This window comes from Pestalotiopsis fici (assembly GCF_000516985.1).
Source record: "Pestalotiopsis fici W106-1 unplaced genomic scaffold PFICI_Scf_6, whole genome shotgun sequence".
NCBI classification, from domain to species: Eukaryota; Fungi; Ascomycota; class Sordariomycetes; order Amphisphaeriales; family Sporocadaceae; genus Pestalotiopsis; species Pestalotiopsis fici.
Window position 1 is genome coordinate 3248816 of NW_006917096.1, and position 20217 is coordinate 3269032.

The following is a 20217-nucleotide window of genomic DNA, read 5'->3' on the forward strand; positions in this document are numbered from 1 at the left end:
TAAACAAACAGACCGGGGGGGCCGGTGCCTGGCGCAGCCACATTTGGGCGTTCCCTAAGGTGAGAGAGTGCAGGCACCGCCACATGCGCACTGCACTATTTTATTTGCATACCTAGCTTGCAGAACTGCCCACAAAGTCTACTAGTATCTACATTATATAGTCCAAGTCCAGAAAATGCAAATGGTCATGCAAAGGTAAATCAGGCACAGTCGTAGTTGTTAGGATTATTTTCCACTGATGTACTTTAGAACTGGACCCAGATAATTTGCCTGGCCATGTAGGTCAAAGCTATGCTGTAGACATCACGAGGCTTCGAAAAGTGTGCATGTGTGCAAGTGCATGGTATTATACCTACCACAGCGGCAATTATGCAAATGATTCTTTTTTAATCTCCTCTATCATCTAACATAATTCGTATTCATTATCATTACAATAAATCCAATTCCAGGCCAAATGACTAAACCGATTCCTCAGCGCTCAGACATGCCAGTCATTGGCGTGTCAAACATGCATTTGCGTCTTCCGGAAAGGCATTCCAATATCCATTACCGACATAAGCTTTGCATGCAACAATGGAGGTAGCACATTGGTGAGAACAATAAAAACGGATCAGTGAGCCTTGTCCTTAATCGCCTGGTAGTTGGGCTCGATGGACGGTTCGTCGGCCGGTGGTGATAGGCTCCTCTCCCACTCCTTGATGAAATCGGCTGAAAATCTTTTGATGTTGCTAGGCGCAAGAGTGTTGAGCAGGGAAGACGGCATCTCTCCAAGCTTGTCCTCCGAGTGAGGCGACGAAGATCGCAGATCGCTGCTGGAACGCTTCTTCCGCCTGTAGTATTGTTAGATCTAACATCTGAAAAGTTGTTGCTCAAGGAAGGATTGCATCTGGCTTTCATCCCCAAAACAACTGTCTTCACTTGAGCGATCTTTTAGAAAGACTTACAAGAAGGTTTCGGTGTCGTCATGTTTCTCGGGAATGGCGGGGATGATATCGCCATTGACAGTGCTGCCACTCCATCTCGCTGTCTTGATAGACGGTGAGTCCCAGCTGGACCAGTCATCATCTCCCAAATCGTCAGAGGTCAAGGGTGTCCATGAAAAATGCTTTCGGGCTTTGCTGTCAGACTTGGACTGCGTTCTCTGGTGCTGCGATATGCGATCTTGAAAACTACCCGGCGAAGGCTTTCTGGGCGTCTCTACTTGAACCTCGGCGTCGGGAGGGAATGGGACTCGACCTCGAACAGCGCTGGAAGGACGGATCGTATCCTGATCTGATGTGTACCTCCTGTTTGACCGGTTCTGGAAGTCGCTGGTCCTGTTTGAGGTGGCCGAGATTCCTTCATCACCCACAGTCGCTTGTCTCAAGTCTTCAACAAACGTCCACAGGCCTTGCCTAAAGTCCTCGGCAATCTGTTTCACTCCACCAGGCGGTGATGTTTGTCTGGGTGCCCATGTGGCACGCTTGTTTAATTGTGTAGGCGTAAAGTTTTCTACACTGCGCACAGCATCCGGGGATCTTAGCGCATCAAAGTCGTTATGAATGGGGAAGTCGTTTTCGGATTTGGTAGGCGAAAGTAGAGACAGAGTTCGCGTATGCCCGCCACGCATGACTCTTCTCTTATACTCCCGTGGTGTGCCATTGCCCATGAGCAAAGCCTTTTTGCGCTCAATATCAAGGCTGCGTCTACCTGACGGGCGTTCGGTTGAGCCTGGCAAGACCGAAGTCCCTGGAATTGGGCGACGACTTGGTTCCTGTTTCCGAATAGAGGCTCTGATTTTGTGTGCCTCGCTCGAATTCCATTTTGTCTGCAAGGTCTTTAATTCCGCCTCTGCGCGATTCAGCTCTTCTCGGAGCTCCAGGACGCGCCGCTCCTGTGCAGCGATTGCTACTATGAAATCGTTGGGATCCGCTGGCGACGCCATCCCCGATCCAATTGTCTCTGTGGGGGTTGGAGGGATCGACGGAGTGGGTGCTGGCCGCGAAGGCAGACTGTTTGCAGGTGCAACAGGCAGAGTCAAGGAAAGGCGGTTTGCGTGCCTAGAAGTTGTCGAGCTGGATCGCGTTGACCGTGTCTCAAATGTTTCACGCGGCGTGGAGACTGGCGGCGCAGAGCTCCTCCAAGGCCGAAGTATAAATTCACCCTGGCCGTCTGTGGAGGAATCGTCACCCTCGCCGACTTGCGGTGAAGAAAACGGGGCAGTGGTTTCTGTAGATTGATCCTCGGCGACAATGGTGCTCTCGCCTGCATCAGAGTTAAAATCTGCAAGCAGGGCGTCGAGAGAGACGGACTTGTTGGAAAGACCGCGGTGCCGGAGGACTTGTCCGGAAGCCATGAATGATGGAGGCATAGGCGGCCTGCTTGAAGAAAACGAGTGATTCAGCAGCAGCAGTTTGCGGGCTGAGACAGGTGTAGGAGTAATGAGCAGAGGTCGAAGTCTTCGCCGTCGCCTTAAATGAGTGGATGGAGCGCTTATTGGGGCGCGTCGATGCCGAGGTCTCCAGGTGTTGTTGCGCCGGACGCAGAGTGTACGAGCTATGCCGTTGAGATGTCTATAATCATTGAAGAGAGTGTTGGAAAGAGAAGTAATCAGACAAATTTGCAATTGCTGCCCTGAGCTCATGGAAAGGAGTAGTAGGGGGACAAGGAACAAGACCGCCACACACTACCAGCCATCAGCAACACAAGCAGATGGTGATGTCCGGGGCGGCAAGTCCTTGTCGAGCTTGTGGGAAATTGGGGACCGGGTCTCTGAATGATTTTCTGCTGACGGAACCTGGCCGGCGCTGGTGCTTGGCTGCTGGGAAAGTCTGGAAGCTTGGCCGGTTGGCTCGATGTGGGCCTTGCTTGGACAGGTCCCTCCTCTCCTCCAGTGGAGGTGGATTTGCCAACAGCTCGCTCAGCAAGGAGTGAGCGCATGCAATTGGAAGGACGAGTCGGGCTGACGAGGGCCAATGGAGCCCATTACCCGTCCAGACAGGCCAGGGAGGGCAGGGCAGGGCTTTTGGGCGGACCAGGTAGAGAGGAGTGCAAGCAGAGACAAGGCGCACGCGAATTGGGAAGAGTATAACAGTTACGTGGTAACGGTCTTTGTGGAGAATTTTTGGACTACTAGATCGAGCCCCGATAACGATCTCGTCGGGAATTGGGTTTTGGAAAATAAAGGATAAAAGATCCGGGGGGTGAGACTGGACTCGAAGTTGCTTTAAAGCAGAGTAATGAGCATCTCATTTCGTTTCCTTCCACCTCTCCAACTCTCTGCTGTTTTGATTCCCAATTGTTTCCTCGTCAAGGACCCCTCCCCTGTCCACGAGGGTGCTCCACTCCACCAAGCAACCAGCATCCACTTCAGTGGCATTGGACAGAGGGGAAAAGTTCTTCAGGGGCAGAGCCTGCGGGCAGCCTTTTGGTTTCCCAGGTGCCAGATGCTCAGACTAGTCTTCTGTGCAGCTTCTCAACGGATAGATACAGTACCTACTGGAGGGGTCGCCAAGGTGCTGCGCGGGAAATTTGGGTTGTCTGGCGAGCTGTCAGGGACCGCTCATAGTAGACAGGGAGCTCCCTGCCAGATGGCCTCGCTTTCGTCCAATTGCGTTGGCCTTGCAGTTTGCAGGATCGTCCACATGTACAATGTACTCTCACACTCTCCGACTCCTGACCATGGGAGGTTTTTCATCGCGTGTGACCGCCTCCAACGCCTAGGTAACAGTATGATAAACATTGGATGCAAGAGAGCCGGGATCAACACCATTACGGTCAAAGGCTACATGTATTATTGAGATAGAACAAAATGAAATGATGCCAATTCCAGAGCAGATAAACCAAAAGAGGTAGGATCATACGTCATTATACTAATAAACGCCTTTCCCCAGTATCAAAGATTGAATGCAAGTGACATGACAGACGGCCCGAGAGATTCTATCCTACAGAATACCTTATTCTCTATAGTACTGTACGTAGTTGCTGGGATTGATCGGCTAAAGCCAACTTGCATAAGAATAATAAAAGATCGGACGAACCCTCTAGAAAGCCAAGTCTTTCGTTTCCAAACCCCTCGGAAATGCAAAGACATGGCGATACATTTATTGTAACTTTGGACATTGGTCAACATTTCAAGCACTCCTCGAAACAATCAAACTAGAAGGAGCAACAGTGGTAAAAGCCTGGGTAGAAGTCGTCCCGAGTCCCGAACCTATTACCAAAAGACGTTGTCAACTTCGTTGGCCAATGCATCCAGGTATCGTCAGTGCCCAGAAAGCGTTGCATGATCCCACATATATTAGTTGCTCCGCTTTTGGATTTTTTTTGAGTGATGCATGTTGCTCAAGCTTGAAGAACATTCAGTGGTATTGCTTTTTGCATGTCTTGCAAAAAATGTGGCTTGCACATGACATATTGAGGGTGCATAGGAAACATGTCCTCCAGCAACGCTCCTAACGGCTCATGTCACAACAAATCCTACAACTAACTGTATGATCTCTTGGCTTGGGAGGTTGCTACGGATACACTGGTTTGATCTAGACCACGGCATGTAAAATGGCGTTGACGTTGCCTCTTTTAGCGCGCCCCAGCTCGCCTCCTTAAGTCCCGCCTTTAACAAAGTAAAATGGCCCGATGAGCTGGGCTTGCTAGGGGCCTGGCAAGCCTGGGGCAGTGCGGCACGAACAACGCAGCCGTACAATTAGTAGCCACATTACCGACGTGGCACTGGGGAAAACACAGCGACAAGTCGACAACACTCGTACAAAGTGGTGAAATGGTTCTATTATAAAGAGGCAAAGAATGCATGGCCGTCTTGCGATTGTGCTTTCTATTCATTCAGCATACATGATGTTATGAATGCCGAGCTTGCCAATTTGATTTGATTTGATTGATGACGTTATTTCAAGGTATTCCAACTGCGCTATCCCGAAACTTCGTAGCCCCGGCAGCCAGTATACTATACTGGTAGGGGCTCTTGGTCTGCCATGTTCACGAAAGCTCAACAGTCGCACGCAAAAATGGACTCGGTATGTCTCAGGACTGCCGCCATGTGTCTTGCATGTGGCAGCAGTGTGGTTATCCTCCAGAATCTCAATGGAAGCATAACCTTTGCATGCCAATACGTGTGACCCTTTGAACGAGGTCTGGTGCAAGCATGTGGGACTTGACTCAACTGGGTCCCCAATTCGGACTGTCCAGTGTCAGCTGCTCGCGCCTGCCTGATTTCAGCACACCACTCAATGCATTCACGGCCACTCCATGGTCTTGTTGCAAACGCCCATGAAGACAAAGGAATAAGGCAACATCACATATCATGTTTCTCTTTTTTTGTACCACAGCTTTTGTAGCTGTTGCCTAGCAACATGAAAATCTTGCTCATCTTCCCGCGCTCATCCTCATACTTTGCGTTCCGCGCCGCTTTTTCTTTGCGTATTCAAAGGTATGATTAGACGCGTGTGACGCGTCTAGGTGACTGAGACTCAAGATGCCTTTTCCCTTTCGATATATATGCGACCTGCTGCAGACTTTGCACGACGAAACTCGTTCCAAAAGGGCACAGAAACGTCCAGACAAAGCGCTTGTCGAAGATTGGTTTCACAAACATCGCAAACTCCTAGATGAGCCCAGCACAAATGGCGTTGCGGTTCTCTCCACGCTACTTCCGGGCAACCGCCCAGACCGCGTCTATGGCATACAAGTGAACAGGCTGCAAAGTATTATTTCACGAGCAATGGGCTTGGGTATCTCGCGATTGAGAGTGCTACAAGAATACAACACTCTCCCCAGCAGCGACAAAGATCTAGCAGACTGTGTCGAAGAATTACTGACAAACACGGTAGGCACTGCTTCCTATTCGTCACTTTGTCGCAAATGCAATACTTTCTTTTCATGCACGCCTGCTGACGATTGGCGCAGCCGAACCCTAAGCAATTAGAGGAGATTACAGTCGAAGAAATTGATGCAGCTCTTCATCATGTTGCCTCTGGATGCAAATTCAGCTCAAAGGAGGTTCAGGCTTCTCGTAACAAAGATGGCCAGACAATAAGCCTTGGCGACTTCTACAATCGCCTCACTGCCCGCGATGCCAAGTGGTTCACCCGGCTGGTCCTCAAGGACTTTGCACCCGTTGTGATGCCCGAGACTGTTGTGATCAAAGCATATGATTACAGATTACCCGAGGCTCTAGCTGTCCGCGAGGATTTTGCAACGGCTATTTCCTTGATACGCGAAGGCGGCTTGGCCTCAAGACCAGAGAACTTGATCAAACTCGGCTGCAAGGTTGCGCGACAACCCTGGTACAAGGCTCACAGTATCAAGCACTGCGTGGGCATGATAGGAACACGCCAAGTGAGCTGCGAGCAGAAGATTGATGGCGAATATTGCCAGATTCATATTGATCTGAGCAAACCCCGAAATCAGGAACTCAAGATCTACTCCAAAAGTGGAAAGGAAAGCACCAAAGATCGCAAAAACTTGCATCCGTATGCGCACCTCTTGCCGTGGAATATTGTGTGTACCAAGCTGACGAGCGTGCAGCGCCATTCGAGCATCGTTGAATATCGGGAAGAAAGCCTGTCCACTCAAGCAAGGGTGCATCTTGGAAGGTGAGCTGGTGGTGTATAGTGACAGGGTAAGGTTCGATCTCCACAGTCACGCTTTGAAAAGATACTCACAATCCACCAGGACCGGAAGATACTCCCTTTTCACAAGATTCGGAAACACGTATCGAGATCTGGTGCGTTCTTGGGAACAGTTGGAGATTCACAGTAAGAGACGCGTCAATTTTTGCAAGCATTTGTACTCAACTTTGATAATAGGCGCCATGATCATGAGCATCTTATGATTATATACTACGACATACTAATGCTGGATGGTACATCCTTTCTCGGCATGCAACATTCAGATCGTTTTCAACGGCTTACCAAGCTGATCACAACCCGCAAAGGCCATGCTGAGTTGATTCAGCGACAGATTATCGACTTTCGCCGGAAAGACGCGCAAAGACTGCTCTTAGCAGCCTTTGCAAAGTGCATTGTAGCTCGTGGAGAGGGTTTGGTGCTGAAGCCAGATGATCCTTATTTCACCTTTGGCCGTAAAAAGAAACGCTATGCATCGTGTGCCATCAAGCTCAAGAAGGCATATATCAAAGGTTTCGGTGACGTCGGAGACTTTGCCGTCATCGGTGCCTCGCACGATGCTAGAACGGCAAAAAGCTCCAAGATCGAGAACCTCAAGTATACGCACTTCTTCCTGGCATGCTTGGACAATCCCACTGAAGCGCAGGCGAGAACCCATAAGCCCAAGTATATTGTCACAAATATCGTAACTTTGAACGACACACAGTTGAAATATTTTCGACAGTACTGCAATCCTCCCATGGTACGGCCAGAGGATCACACATCCTCAGAGTTCGATTTTCGAGGCCTCGGAAACGCTGATCGGCCGACGGTTATCTTCTCCGATCCACCCGTCTTCGACATCTACTGTTTTTCCTTTGATAAAGCACCCAATTCGGCCATGTGGACAATGAGGTTCCCCCAGGTCAGTAAGATTCATCTAGACAGAGACTTTCTAGATGTTCTTTCTTTCGTTCAGCTGCAGGAAGCTGCCCATGATGCTGTGGAAGAGCCCGAAATGGAAGACAGTCAGGAGATGCGATTGTGGCTAGCCAAGCTTGAAGCAACAGACCCCGAGAGAAAATGTTTGGCCTATGATAGCCAGTCCACAGTTTCGACTATCTCTACAAATCAAACAGCTTCAGTCGTGGCCTCCACCGATTCCGAAGCCGAGGGCGAACAGGTACAAGCAAATCCCGTCGTCAGACCTGAAGACACGCCAGCGGCTGTAGCGCCGCAGCGGGGCTTGATCACGCCGCCTAGATCTTCGGCTACTCATGCAACTGCTGCTACTAATGTTGGAGCAAGAGGTAGTACGGCCCCAAACACAAGATCGAGCAGCCGAAAACGGTCTTCAACGGCAGTGGAAGTGACATCGCCTTCGAAGAAACCAAAGACAAACACGCAAAATAGAGACATTCAGACTACCAAAAGGAAGCCACTTGGTGCTAGAGATGCCAATGATTCCCAGAGGTCAACCAGGTCTGGTCGTAGCGTGTCGCCTCCGCTTAGCATTGGGGAACTGGAGGCGACACCACCGGTGGAAGGGCACTTTCCATCTTCAGTGACTGGAAGCTTTTATACCGCAAACGAGCCTCCGTCGTCACCTTCCGGAAGAACTCCACGCAAAGGCAGGAACGCTGTTGGCAACGGAACAATGTCGAAAGATGAATCGCAAGTTGTGGAGAGATGCCGCCATGTGGCAAGCAAGAAAAGGTGTGCCTTTAAAGGCTGTGCTTTCCTGCTATCTCCTTGCATACGCGAGTATGCTTGGATTGATGATCTCCTCAAAGGTCACGGCATCTTTGGTTTTCAGACCATCCCAGAGGTCTGGGCAAGACAGGCGTCATCTCGATCCTCCTCAGCGGCGAGCACGCCGAGATCTGGTAGCCCAACACCTGGGTCTATCAACAGTGCCACTAAGCGAAGAGAACAAAGACTCTGCCTGGTTGATTCAAGAAGGGCTGATGCAACTCGAGATTTTATCAAGGCGATTGAGGTCGCCGGGTTGACATGCAGAAATGGAGAGCGGGAGTGGATCTCGGTCTATGACTGGCGGATTTTGGAAGACATTACGAGCATGGAGTCAAGAGCTTACAGGAAAGGGGGACCGGACCCGTGGAGGGCTCGGTATCTGGGACTGGCATGATGAACGAGAGAACGAATATGCATGCATTATTCGGAGTTGAACGGAATGCATTTGAATATACCCTTACATATAGATTGAGTCCGGTTGGTGCTCCCAGACTGCTTGTAACGCATGCACGATACTTAATGAGCTAGATATTGCAGAAGCATTGCTATGATCAATTTGTTCCAAGCTTCTTCATCATCTCGTCTAGTCCTTTTTCTCATACAACTTTGCATAACTAGCCTCAAGCCTCATTTGCAAATGCTCCGTTGCTGTCAGCACTTTGCGTTCAGCATACGGGTTGCCCTCCTTGGCGCTGTCCAAACTGCCGGCAAACTCACGAACTCTTGCACTCGGCACAGGCTCAAGTTTGGTGTCGTTGGCCGGGTGGCAGAAGAAGGCGATGCTATACCGCGGCCCAGTGCTGCTCTCGCCGTTAACACCACCACTTCCACCGTCAAACGTAACGCGGTGAACCGTGGAGCGAAGCAGACCGTTGGTCCAGTAGCTGAGCAAGTCACCGATATTGACCAGCACCGGTGGCGCGGGATCGGCCTCGGTGCCCGGCGGCACCACGGGAACAGGCGCCCAGACGTTTTCGGGCGTCAGGACCTCGAGACCCGCCTGGCCCGCGAGGCGGAACAGCAAGGTAATGGAGCCATAGTCGGAATGGGCGCCGGCGCGGACGTCATCGGCACGGGCCGACGACGTGGTGGCATCCCCTGGCGGCGGGTAGTACAGCAGGCGCAGAATCGTGCCCGACGGCCGGGCGTCCGAGTGCGAGGCCGTGAAGAAGCTCGGCGGGTCTGCCGACAGGCCTACGCCAAAGAGCCAGAGGATACGTTGGCACAGGGCGCTGCAGGAGGCCCGAAACGCCGCAATGGTCGCTTGGTCAGCCTCTAGTGTCGAGGGCAGCGGTTGATCTGGCTTGCCGTCTGTAAAGGGGCCAAAGTTGAAGGCTCTAATTTGCGTGTCAGTGTCCCAAGATGAAGCCTGAGTATGGGGGAAAATATGGGGTACCACATACTCTTTGAAGTCGCCGACGCGCTGTGTCTTGGGGTCTAGAGTCTCCGTGTGCATCCCGGACCAGCCCCGGTTGTTCTTTTGAATGCTGCATTTCTGCTTCTCCTCAATGGGAGTCTCGAGGAAGAGTTTACGTGACTGTGAGACGGAATTAGAAAATTTGATATAAAGTTTTGTCTTCAAGCTGGTAACTCGGACGCCCTGCACTTGGGGGCACTGATATTCATGTACATGAGCATCTGCCACTTACAATATCAAATGCGCTCTGAACCTGCTCTGCCGCAATGTCCTTGCCGGTGTTTCTGATATAGACGAAGCCATATGAGGCTGCGGCATCCACCAAAGCCTTGGCAATATCGAGCTCGTCCACACCCTCGGCGGAGATGTCAATGATGGGAATGGCAGCAGCTTTGGGCATGATTATCGATTGTGACGATATATAAAGGATCGTGCTGAACTAATCGAGTATGAAAATTGGCAGATCACAGTATAATAATAATAATAATAAGCCCGCAGCTGTCGAGGTCTTTTACCGAAATAGAGTTTCCTCGGTAGCTGCCGATGGAGTGCGGGTTTGCGGGTCGGGCGAATCCGTACCTGGGGATTGCTAATCTGCTGTTGGAGACGATAACAAATAAACGGCTGTCACTATCTTATTTATTATTGATTGCTACACAAAGAAAGACTTGCACGGTTTTCAGCTTTGAATTTGTAGCTCGGCAGGAAGTGTCATGGAAAGGGTCGTGGACGATATCTCATGAAATCAGAGCCCCTCATTTGACCGAGAAGCTTCCAAAAGAGCCAGCCAATCTTTAAATGGTACACTCAAGACTGCAGAGCCACAAGAAGACGTCTATTCATTTATATACGATCGTGGATTTTCTACTAAACAAAATTTCCGTGAACGATAATTCAACTGACCGTGTTGTTCACAGTGCATCTGCCTTGGTGGGTATTTGTGACACTAGTATAATTTGATATAAACTGCATCTCTCAACAACCAATCAGAGGTCCGATGGTGTAGTTGGTTATCACGTCAGTCTAACACACTGAAGGTCGGCGGATCGAGCCCGCCTCGGATCATTAGATGATTATTTCTTTTTTTTCGATTTTTGACCCTTTCCACTAAATATTGTACCGGATTCAATATCAGTATCATTCATTCTATTCCAAATACTCGTGGACAGTGAGTGTATTTATGTTTGATACTTTTTTTTCAAACAAGTTGGTTTTCACCGCAATTTACATTGTGGCATAGTGTATGGGTCTAACATATAGCCCGAATACACTTTGCTTGCCTTTCTCTTTTTTCCCTTTTGTGGCTATATTATTACTACAGCATCTATTCGTACCTAGCGGGGTTGCCATGCCTACTAAGAAGATACTACTTGTACCAAAGGTGACATGATAAGCGACCGTTCTGACTGGCGTCTGCAGCGTTAATGCAGCACAGCGCGGGGAAAGACGTGGGCGGCGGGTTGCAGACAGGCAGGCACCTGCAAGAAAACAGGGCGGATTGCAGGTGATCCTAACTGGAAAAGATGAGCCCAATTCCCATGCCAATGCCGGACCAGTTGAGCCCCCAGCCCAGCAGCAGCTTGGTGCCGCGCAATAATGCATTGACAAACGGGATAAGTCGACACGCTTCCTCTTCTTCCTTTTTCTGTTCCCTCTTTTGTTGTAACATGAAATAGGTAAACAAGGCTCTTTCTCTCTAAGAGTTATTTGCATGCTGCGCGTCTTCTGCCCATCAGCAAGAATAGTCGAAAGAAGTATCCTTGTATGCAGCTCGGGCTTCGTCCAAGGCTCCACGCTCGGCCGTCTTTGGTGGACTTGGTCAATCGAGCAAAGAGCCCACCTGCGTCACCTGCCACTGGCGCAGAGGCAGTAGCTGCTGTAGCCACGCCGCTCGCTCGGCTGGAGGAGGCAGCTGTCCAAGCTCTCACGCAGCCGCTGCCAACCTCTCCGACCTCGACCTCTGACGACAAGGAACTCAGCAGCAGCAGTAGCAGCAGCAGCAGCGCCGCATCTGCATCGAGCTTCAACACCACCACTAATAGCTCAACTCCTCAGCTATCCCAGCACCGCCAACCACAACAACAACATCCACAACCCCCAACCCCTACAGTTCCTATTCCCCTTGCCGACGACGCCCAAGCTGAAGCTGCAGCTGCACAGAGGCCGACGAGTCCACAAAAGACGGTCAACATGGCACCCGTACGTACATACCTCTCTCACTACCATCGTCATCTCGTTGCCAGTTGCATGCATCTCGCAGCTGTTTCCTACCCATCGCGCAGGCAACAAGAAACACAGCATTTCTGTCTGGTGCATCCGCGCAGCCAACTTCTTTCTTGATGCGAAGCTGTGCACACCCATTAATAAGCTCACTATACTGACGCATCAAACAGAAGAAGCAGCAGCAGAAGAAGACAAATGGCGACGCTGACGGCGATGCCTTGGACTCTGGTAAATAGCGCCACAGCCCACCGACACATATTGCAACAAATAACTCACGCATTGTACAGGCAAGATCTTCTCCATCTCCGGTCCCGTCGTGATAGCCGAGGACATGGTTGGAGTTGCCATGTACGAGTTGGTCAAGGTCGGACACGATCAGCTCGTTGGTGAGGTCATTCGTATCAGCGGTGACCAATGTACCATCCAGGTCTATGAGGAGACAGGTATGTTACCAAAAACAAACATGAACCGAGCTCCCAGCTTTGCTCTTTACTAACAACCATCGTAGCTGGTGTCACTGTCGGTGATCCCGTCCTGCGCACCGGAAAGCCTCTGTCCGTCGAGCTCGGCCCCGGTCTGCTGCACAACATCTACGACGGTATCCAGCGTCCCCTCGAGAAGATCTCGGAACAGTCACAGAGCATCTACATTCCCCGTGGTGTCGCTGCTCCTGCTCTCGACCGAAAGAAGAAGTGGGAATTCACACCTACCATGAAGGTCGGCGACCACATTGCCGGCGGTGATGTCTGGGGTACCGTCTTCGAGAATTCCTTCATCAAGGTGCACAAGATCATGCTGCCCCCGCGCGCCAAGGGTACCATCACCAAGATTGCCAGCAAGGGCGAGTACACAGTGCACGAGAAGATTCTCGAGATCGAGTTCAACGGCACCAAGACTGAGCACGGCATGATGCACACATGGCCCGTCCGTGTCCCCAGACCAACCACCGAGAAGCTCTCGGCCGACAAGCCTTTCATCGTCGGTCAGCGTGTTCTCGACGCCTTGTTCCCTAGTGTCCAGGGAGGTACAGTCGCTATTCCTGGTGCTTTCGGTTGCGGAAAGACTGTCATTTCCCAGTCTGTTTCCAAGTTTTCCAACAGCGATGTCATCGTCTATGTAGGAGTATGTAACTTCCCGTCCTGTTTCTTACCTTTTTTGGGTTGCTTGATGAGCATACACATCCCCATGTGCTGCTCGTACCTTTTTGTATTCACACGAAGATGAAATCGCTAACACATGTTCAAGTGCGGCGAGCGTGGTAATGAGATGGCTGAAGTCTTGAAGGATTTCCCAGAGCTGTCGATCGAAGTCGAGGGCCGTAAGGAGCCCATCATGAAGCGAACGACTTTGATTGCCAACACATCAAACATGCCTGTCGCCGCGCGTGAGGCCTCCATCTACACTGGTATCACCGTTGCCGAGTACTTCAGAGACCAGGGCATGAACGTTGCCATGATGGCTGACTCTTCGTCTCGTTGGGCTGAGGCTCTTCGTGAGATTTCGGGTCGTCTGGGAGAAATGCCTGCAGATCAGGGTTTCCCCGCCTACCTCAGTGCCAAACTGGCCAGTTTCTACGAGCGTGCAGGAAAGACCCAGGCTCTCGGTTCCCCTGAGCGTGAGGGCAGTGTCAGTATCGTCGGTGCCGTCAGTCCTCCCGGTGGTGATTTCTCCGATCCTGTTACATCTTCGACCCTCAGTATCGTGCAAGTCTTCTGGGGTCTCGACAAGAAGCTCGCCCAGCGAAAGCACTTCCCTTCCATCAACACATCGCTGTCGTACAGCAAGTACAACACCATCCTCGACAAGTGGTATGAAAAGGACTACCCCGAGTTCCCCCGGCTCCGTGACCGTATCAAGCAACTGTTGTCCGATTCCGAAGAGTTGGATCAGGTCGTTCAGCTAGTCGGAAAGTCGGCACTGTCCGACCCTGACAAGATCACATTGGATCTCTCTACCCTTCTCAAGGAAGATTTCCTGCAGCAAAATGGTTACTCGACTTATGATCAATTCTGCCCTATTTGGAAGACTGAATGGATGATGAAGCTCATGATGGGCTTCCACGATGAGGCACAGAAGGCCATTGCCCAAGGTCAGAGCTGGAACAAGGTCCGTGATGCTACAAGCGATCTGCAGGCCAAGCTGCGGACGTTGAAGTTTGAGGAGCCAAGTGATGGCCAGGAGGCAGTGAGCAAGAAGTACGAACAGATTCAGCAAGAAATGTTGGACAAGTTTGCTGCAGTGATGGACGAGTAAAGGGTTGACAGATGCTATGCTGGTGTTTATAAACTTGAGAGAAGCAGGTGGAACATAGACGAGATTGTGAGCGTCGGGGACAGGATCCGGGGATAAGATTATTAAGGAACCCTTTTTTGTGCAATCAATGTTATTTTACATCTTATGTTTCAACTGTGGTTGTCCATAAGTCATCTCTATTCTTTTCAGTGACCACGTCCTGGATAAGGGCCACTGGATTTTTTGGGCAACAGCATAATGAACAATAAATGAGATTGTTTTAACACAAGAGTACTATTTCGATTTCCAGATCTAGGCATACCTGAGTTTAATAATAATGGCTAGATCTATTCGCTAGATATGTGTACGGGTGCATGCGCCTGACACATTGGGAACGAAACCGCAGAATGAGCGCTACAGAAACGAACCAGAATAAAATACCATATGGCGGTTTATAATAATTTATTTTAACAAGAACAAATTTCTTCTCATATTGATTGCGTCCTGATTTTCTCCCATCTTAGTATTTTGGACCATTAATCTGATTTGTTTTCTTTTCCTTCTAATCCCGTTGGTCATTATTCTTGGTTATTGCCAAGCCGGAACCTGGTCGATCCATCGAACATCAAACGTGACACCCCAAGGAAGGGGGTTTTTTTTTACCTGCGCAAGGGCCTAGAGATTCTTTGTCCTTGCCCGTTTTTTTCTCAAGGCATGACGACGTTGATACTTCCGCTTGATCCGTGCTACTATTTTCTTGGTTGGTCTGTAGATAATCCACTTGCCGTGTTCCGATGATTTCTCGCCGGTTTTGTGTTTAGAGCATCACGAGCAAGCGGTCGTTTTTGTGATCAGTAGGTAGGGTGGAAGACTCGAGAGAAATGTTTGTAAGAGTGATTCATTTTTTTCCTCCCCTTGGAGTCTGTGATTTGCTGAACACAAGACCGAGATGGTCTGTCGTGCTCATATAATTCTATCCTAATACACAATGTGGGTATCATCAAGCATCAAATGTGCCTTCTTTCTTCCGCATCCTTTGACATTACAATAACAAATGAAAGATCCATTAGTCCACTCATCAGGGACTGATAGTAGATCCCAAAAGGAAACTTGGATGAGTATAAGGAGACATAAGAAAAAAAGAAACAAATATGTACAATATCAAGAAGTGAAGACTCTCAGTAGACCCCATTCCCAGAATGGGGTACTGTTTTCCACCTTTTCTTTCCAAAGGCAGGGCAGAAGATGCAAGAAGGGGAGAAACTAAAAGTATAAACAACAGCCTCTTTGGGTTTGTCTTATTGAATCTAAATACTGGGTGGTACTATACGAGCTACCGACCGAGTAGATAGACCGGTGCTGTGTTTTTTTCTTGTCTTGTTTCGTCTTTTGTATCTTCTTCCCACTCGTCTCTGGATCTGTCACAGCCACATTCATGATTCCCATCTTGGCTTGTTGGCTCTGTTGATGAATGATGGAGACATCAACCAGGGAGGAGAAGAGACAGCTTCTCCTTTAGAGCGACAAGACCGAAGGTCCGGCGACAATAATGTCGTCGCTGATGACACCAGTGTTGGGGGCTGCGTTGGTGAGCGTCATGTAGGTGATGCCGGCCAGGTTTTGAGGCAAAGCGCAGCCTCCAGCCTGGGTAAAGGCCGAAAAGGCGGTACCGCCGGGGATGTTGGCGTTGGTGAAGCCGCAGAATTGAGCACCGGCTGCTGCTGTGCTCTGGGCCTGGATGTTGGTACCGGCAGCGAGCACGGCGGGGGCAGCAGGCGCAGCTGTGGTCATGGTCAAGGCCGGGAAGGCCGTCAAGATCAGGTTGGAGCCGGCCGGGCACGACTGGATAAAAGGTGCGGCCAAGGAGAAGACGGCCTTGGGGCCCAGGGGCGTGTCAAAGGGCTGAGGCACAGCCGTGGTGCCGCCAGCAGCGCGGATAAATGTCTGGTGGCGCGACTCGACCGTGAGGATAGAGCCGGCGGCGGCGAGAATCTTGGCATCAGCCAAGATGGGTGCAGCACCCAGGTAGGCAGAGACACCAACGTTCTCGAGCACACTGGCGGTGGCGACCATGGACTTGGCGTCGGTGAAGCCAAAGTTGTAAGTGCACGGCTGGACGGGCTGGACACCGGCCTGAGCGATGGCACTCTGCAGAAACTGCACGTGGGACTGCTCCGTCTGACCAATGTTCTTGAGGTCAGTGATTTGCTGCTGGTTCAAGCCCAGAGCAGCAAACTGGTCATCAGGGAACATGGCAAAGCCCTGTTGGTAGAAGGACGTCTCGAGCCACTCGAGGGTAAGGGCACTATTTTGTTGCGTGTCAGTGACCTATCATGAATGAGGGATGATCAAGGGGTGTACATACAATTGTAGGACATCGACATCAGTAAGACCCAGTGCTTGTTCAGCAGGTGATTGGCGCTTCATGACGTTGAAGATCTTTTCTTGCATCTCAGTGAACCTGGGCTGGGCCGGAAGGGCGCTGGCAACACTGATCACAGCAGCCACAATGCTGGCAATTTTCGTGAAGGAAGGCATATTGTCGGTAGAATACGTTGATTAAATTTGACACACTCTTCGTTTTTCTCTGTTCCTGATGGTGAATTCGAAACCGTAGGGTAGTTGTAGTAACGACAGTCGCGAAGTATATAAAGAGCGGTTGATATGACGAAATAGCAAGACTAGCTTAGCTGTTTCTATAGTTGAGGAATGAAGATCTCGAGGGAAGGTCCCGTAAATTAGAAGAAAAGAAATTGGTTAGATTAAAGTTGTTTTGTCCTGAAGGAGAGTAAAGTGAAAGTCGTTGATCCCTCGAAGCAGACCAGCGCTTTTTCGGTTCGAATTCGGATACAGACACACGAATGGTTGTTGAGGAGGGTGAGGAGGAGAGAGTAAGAACCAATCCGCAAAACAAGTCGAGGAAACGCGAGCAATAAAGACCAAGTGCCAAGACCAAACATTGTAAGAGTATACGGGGGGAAGGGAAATATCGAGGTCATGCGGGTCACGGAAGGGCTGGTGGCCGACCTCAGAGGAGCATGGATGGATGGATGGATCCCATGCCACCCAAGCAGCAGCATTATCACGCCTCATCCCGTCTTGGATCTGCCCCTTCCTTTTGCCTGTGCTCGGATCGGAGCTCGAGGGCAGCAAGTAGTAGGTGGATGATCTCCAGGCCGCAGCCTGTCCAACTCCATTGTTCCGTCCAGTCTCCAGAACACTCCCGGGCGACCGAGAGCCACATTCCATACCTCTGTTCCTTGCTCAGGGACTGCCCAAGGGAACAGATCGATCCGTGATTGGGGGTGTTGAGGTGCTTGGCAACGTGCTCAATCTCTGTGTCCAGCAGCCACAGAGGCCGCAGATGCCAGATCCAACCAATGAGAGCCGGGCGACATGTCGAAAGAGGACAAGGAAACGAAACAAAGTTGAGAAGAAGCTTAATACGAGCCAATGAGAACAGACTCGGTTACTGGCAGGGCCCATGAGCAGGTACATTAAGTTAAGGTAAGCTTACAAGGAAAGTTGGGACGAAGCCGAGTCTTGGCAGGTCCCGGGGCCCGGGCAAGGACCAAACCGAGCAGGGGGTCCTTATAGGTCGGGGTGCTATAGCTAGCGCTATGTGCGCTAACAGTGGTGGTTTATAGGGCAGCCCATCCCTCCACCCCAGGCCACCCGGAGCGGCTCTGCACGTACCTGTCAGGGCTGCTGAGGGCCTTTTTGCTTCATATTCCGTTTCAACCTCGCACCCCCTGGATCTCGCAACACCACAACCACCCCTAGTCCCATGGCTTTCATGACCTGACTTTACCTACCCAAGGAATTCAGGAATTCTCCCATCTCGAACAACGGGCGCCTGCGACCCGATGGTCTGAAACCGCCTTTTCTTCAATGCCGGCCGTGACGACGTTGAACTCGTTTGTATGGATCTCTCGGTATCTGCCTCGTCCTTTACGGCGGCTGCCTCATTGTAATCAGATCAATTGGATACACTCAATTTAGCCCGGTTTAAGCTGTCGTAATTCCCCATTATGCCGCCCTTGATACCGGCTATTCTATTGAAATGCCGAGATTTTGTTTACTCAATCTACCTAGAAATCCTCCACTTGAGGAAGTTTTCCAGTGTTTCTCTCATATCTTTTGGATTATCGACGGGCACTTATGAACAGTGCCAGGCAGGCCCAAGCCTGCCGAGCATTCTGCAGCCCTCCAGAGCCTTGTCAGCTCAGGAGCCAATGTCACCTCAAGCCTCCTGTCTGCTGCGACCTCCTGGGAATCCCTTTAACCCCCCGTTCCTGCGTCCCAACACCAACGTTGGATCTGGCTGAACATTTGTGAAGATCGCCAAGATCTGTTCTCTTCACACGCACAGGGCCTCCTCGACATGGGCGCTTATGAAGAAACATTTCAACACACTCCTGCTTGCCTTGGCAAATGAAATGACAGGAACACATCCTGCAGGTACTCCTGTCTGGGTGTGGTCTGGTCTCTTGGGTAGGTCATTGTAGACCGCTTAGAAACAAACCATGTTCATTTTGTTCTTCTTTCCTCTTTGCCTTTTTCCGTGCAATCAGATGTGCATGTGGCTTCACGGCATTCTTTAGACTACAGGACCTGTAGGATATCGTTGAGTAAAACAACACGTGCATTAGACGCTCAGACTATATCGATTGTCTCTAAACCGGGACTAGTATAACCAAGGGAGCCCCAACCCAGCGGGGCCGTAGCAATACTCTAATACATTTGCTTCTCTCCTGGCCCCACCCCGAATCACCTCCGTGCTCGAGCCTGTCACGAGGAGGGCCGTTACAACCCAGGCGTTAAACAGTGTTTCCCTCTCTTCTCCAGCGGTCTGTTCCAAATACTAGAGACTAGGGAGAAATAGAAGTAGGAGGAGAAAAGGAAAAACTCAGAAATAAGTAAGAATTACTAGCTCTTACACATCAAGCAATCTGATCACGTCATAATTTCTATGGCTGTCATTCAGACATCTCACATTGACGACATATTCTGTTTACGGTCAAGCATGCGAATGGTCCATGCCTAGATTCAACTTATCTTCCGAGACTCCACATGAGGCTCAAGTGAGCCAGTAAGCAACACCTGCCATACGCTCGAATGTTCTCTTCACTCCGCCGGAACAGAATGATCCTGAAAGATCCCTCTAAAACATGATGCCGAAAGCCTTGCCACCCACCCCCCCTTCGACTCTGAAAGCTTCAACCGGTCGTCGATCTCCCTTTTGCCTTGTGAAGTATCCACTTGCCGAACAATGGGAGCATCCGAATCGATCAGAAATTCTCCTGCACTTTTGACACTCTGCCTTTGCATACAACAAAGGAACGAGCTCTTCCCGTGTCCCCGTTTATCGGGCTGCGTACCTTTGGAGGGAAAGAGATCATGTTTTGGCATTTCTTTTCTCCGTGGTTCAAAGATCCACTGAAAATGGGCTGTTTTTCTGCTTTTCCCCGGTGACTCCTCGCATATTCCGTTCGCAAAGGCCCTTATAGAGTCCGCATCTAGTCTGGCTGATACCATCGGATCGCGGTATGATTTCTTTCCGCGCATCCGTAGTCAACTCATCAAGTTACTCCCTCGTAGGCAAGGGCCAATTATTAAATCAACCCTTGGGTTGATGACCAATGTTGTCGTTTTCTTTCCTAGTCCAACTTCTCGACCTGACCCTCCTATGATTTTATTGTAATCACAACCTACCAATCTGACCTCCGTCCACTTGACCAGTATGCCACCGCAGCCCGTGCACGTGAGCTCACGCGATAATAACCTGGACATTACAAGACTTTTACAGCCGACAACGATACTCATTACCTCTACCCAACTCGACCGGTGAAGACAAGTGAACCTGAAAACACGTAAATACTCGCTACACAAGTCAACCCGAGGCCCCGACAAAGGAAAACATGGCTATCTTCAACACCAGTCTTGATTTCTCCTTTGCATTGCGTTTCCTGCCACCCGTCTTCCGTGATA

The 20217-nt window shown here is 50.3% G+C and overlaps 5 protein-coding genes across 5 annotated transcripts; 2 read left to right on the top strand and 3 right to left on the bottom strand.

The window, feature by feature from the left end:
- Positions 1 to 610: 610 nt before the first annotated feature.
- On the bottom strand, positions 611 to 2335 carry PFICI_09455 (uncharacterized protein; the record flags this gene model as incomplete). Its single annotated transcript, XM_007838036.1, has 2 exons — positions 611 to 830; positions 945 to 2335. 2 exons carry the CDS (start codon positions 2333 to 2335, stop codon positions 611 to 613), a joined length of 1611 nt encoding a protein of 536 aa, XP_007836227.1.
- A 3132-nt stretch (positions 2336 to 5467) lies between these two features.
- On the top strand, positions 5468 to 8748 carry PFICI_09456 (uncharacterized protein; the record flags this gene model as incomplete). The annotated part of the gene is made up of 5 exons (XM_007838037.1): positions 5468 to 5818; positions 5899 to 6464; positions 6520 to 6613; positions 6667 to 6749; positions 6801 to 8748. The coding sequence occupies 5 exons, from the start codon at positions 5468 to 5470 to the stop codon at positions 8746 to 8748; spliced, it is 3042 nt and encodes a 1013-aa protein (XP_007836228.1).
- Positions 8749 to 8937: 189 nt separating this feature from the next.
- Positions 8938 to 10171, bottom strand: PFICI_09457 (uncharacterized protein; the record flags this gene model as incomplete). Its single annotated transcript, XM_007838038.1, has 3 exons — positions 8938 to 9691; positions 9758 to 9891; positions 10004 to 10171. The coding sequence occupies 3 exons, from the start codon at positions 10169 to 10171 to the stop codon at positions 8938 to 8940; spliced, it is 1056 nt and encodes a 351-aa protein (XP_007836229.1).
- Positions 10172 to 11535: 1364 nt separating this feature from the next.
- PFICI_09458 (V-type proton ATPase catalytic subunit A) lies at positions 11536 to 14247 on the top strand (the record flags this gene model as incomplete). The annotated part of the gene is made up of 5 exons (XM_007838039.1): positions 11536 to 11970; positions 12165 to 12222; positions 12282 to 12437; positions 12503 to 13116; positions 13240 to 14247. 5 exons carry the CDS (start codon positions 11536 to 11538, stop codon positions 14245 to 14247), a joined length of 2271 nt encoding a protein of 756 aa, XP_007836230.1.
- Positions 14248 to 15741: 1494 nt separating this feature from the next.
- On the bottom strand, positions 15742 to 16764 carry PFICI_09459 (uncharacterized protein; the record flags this gene model as incomplete). The annotated part of the gene is made up of 2 exons (XM_007838040.1): positions 15742 to 16531; positions 16592 to 16764. 2 exons carry the CDS (start codon positions 16762 to 16764, stop codon positions 15742 to 15744), a joined length of 963 nt encoding a protein of 320 aa, XP_007836231.1.
- Between the last annotated feature and the right edge of the window lie 3453 nt (positions 16765 to 20217).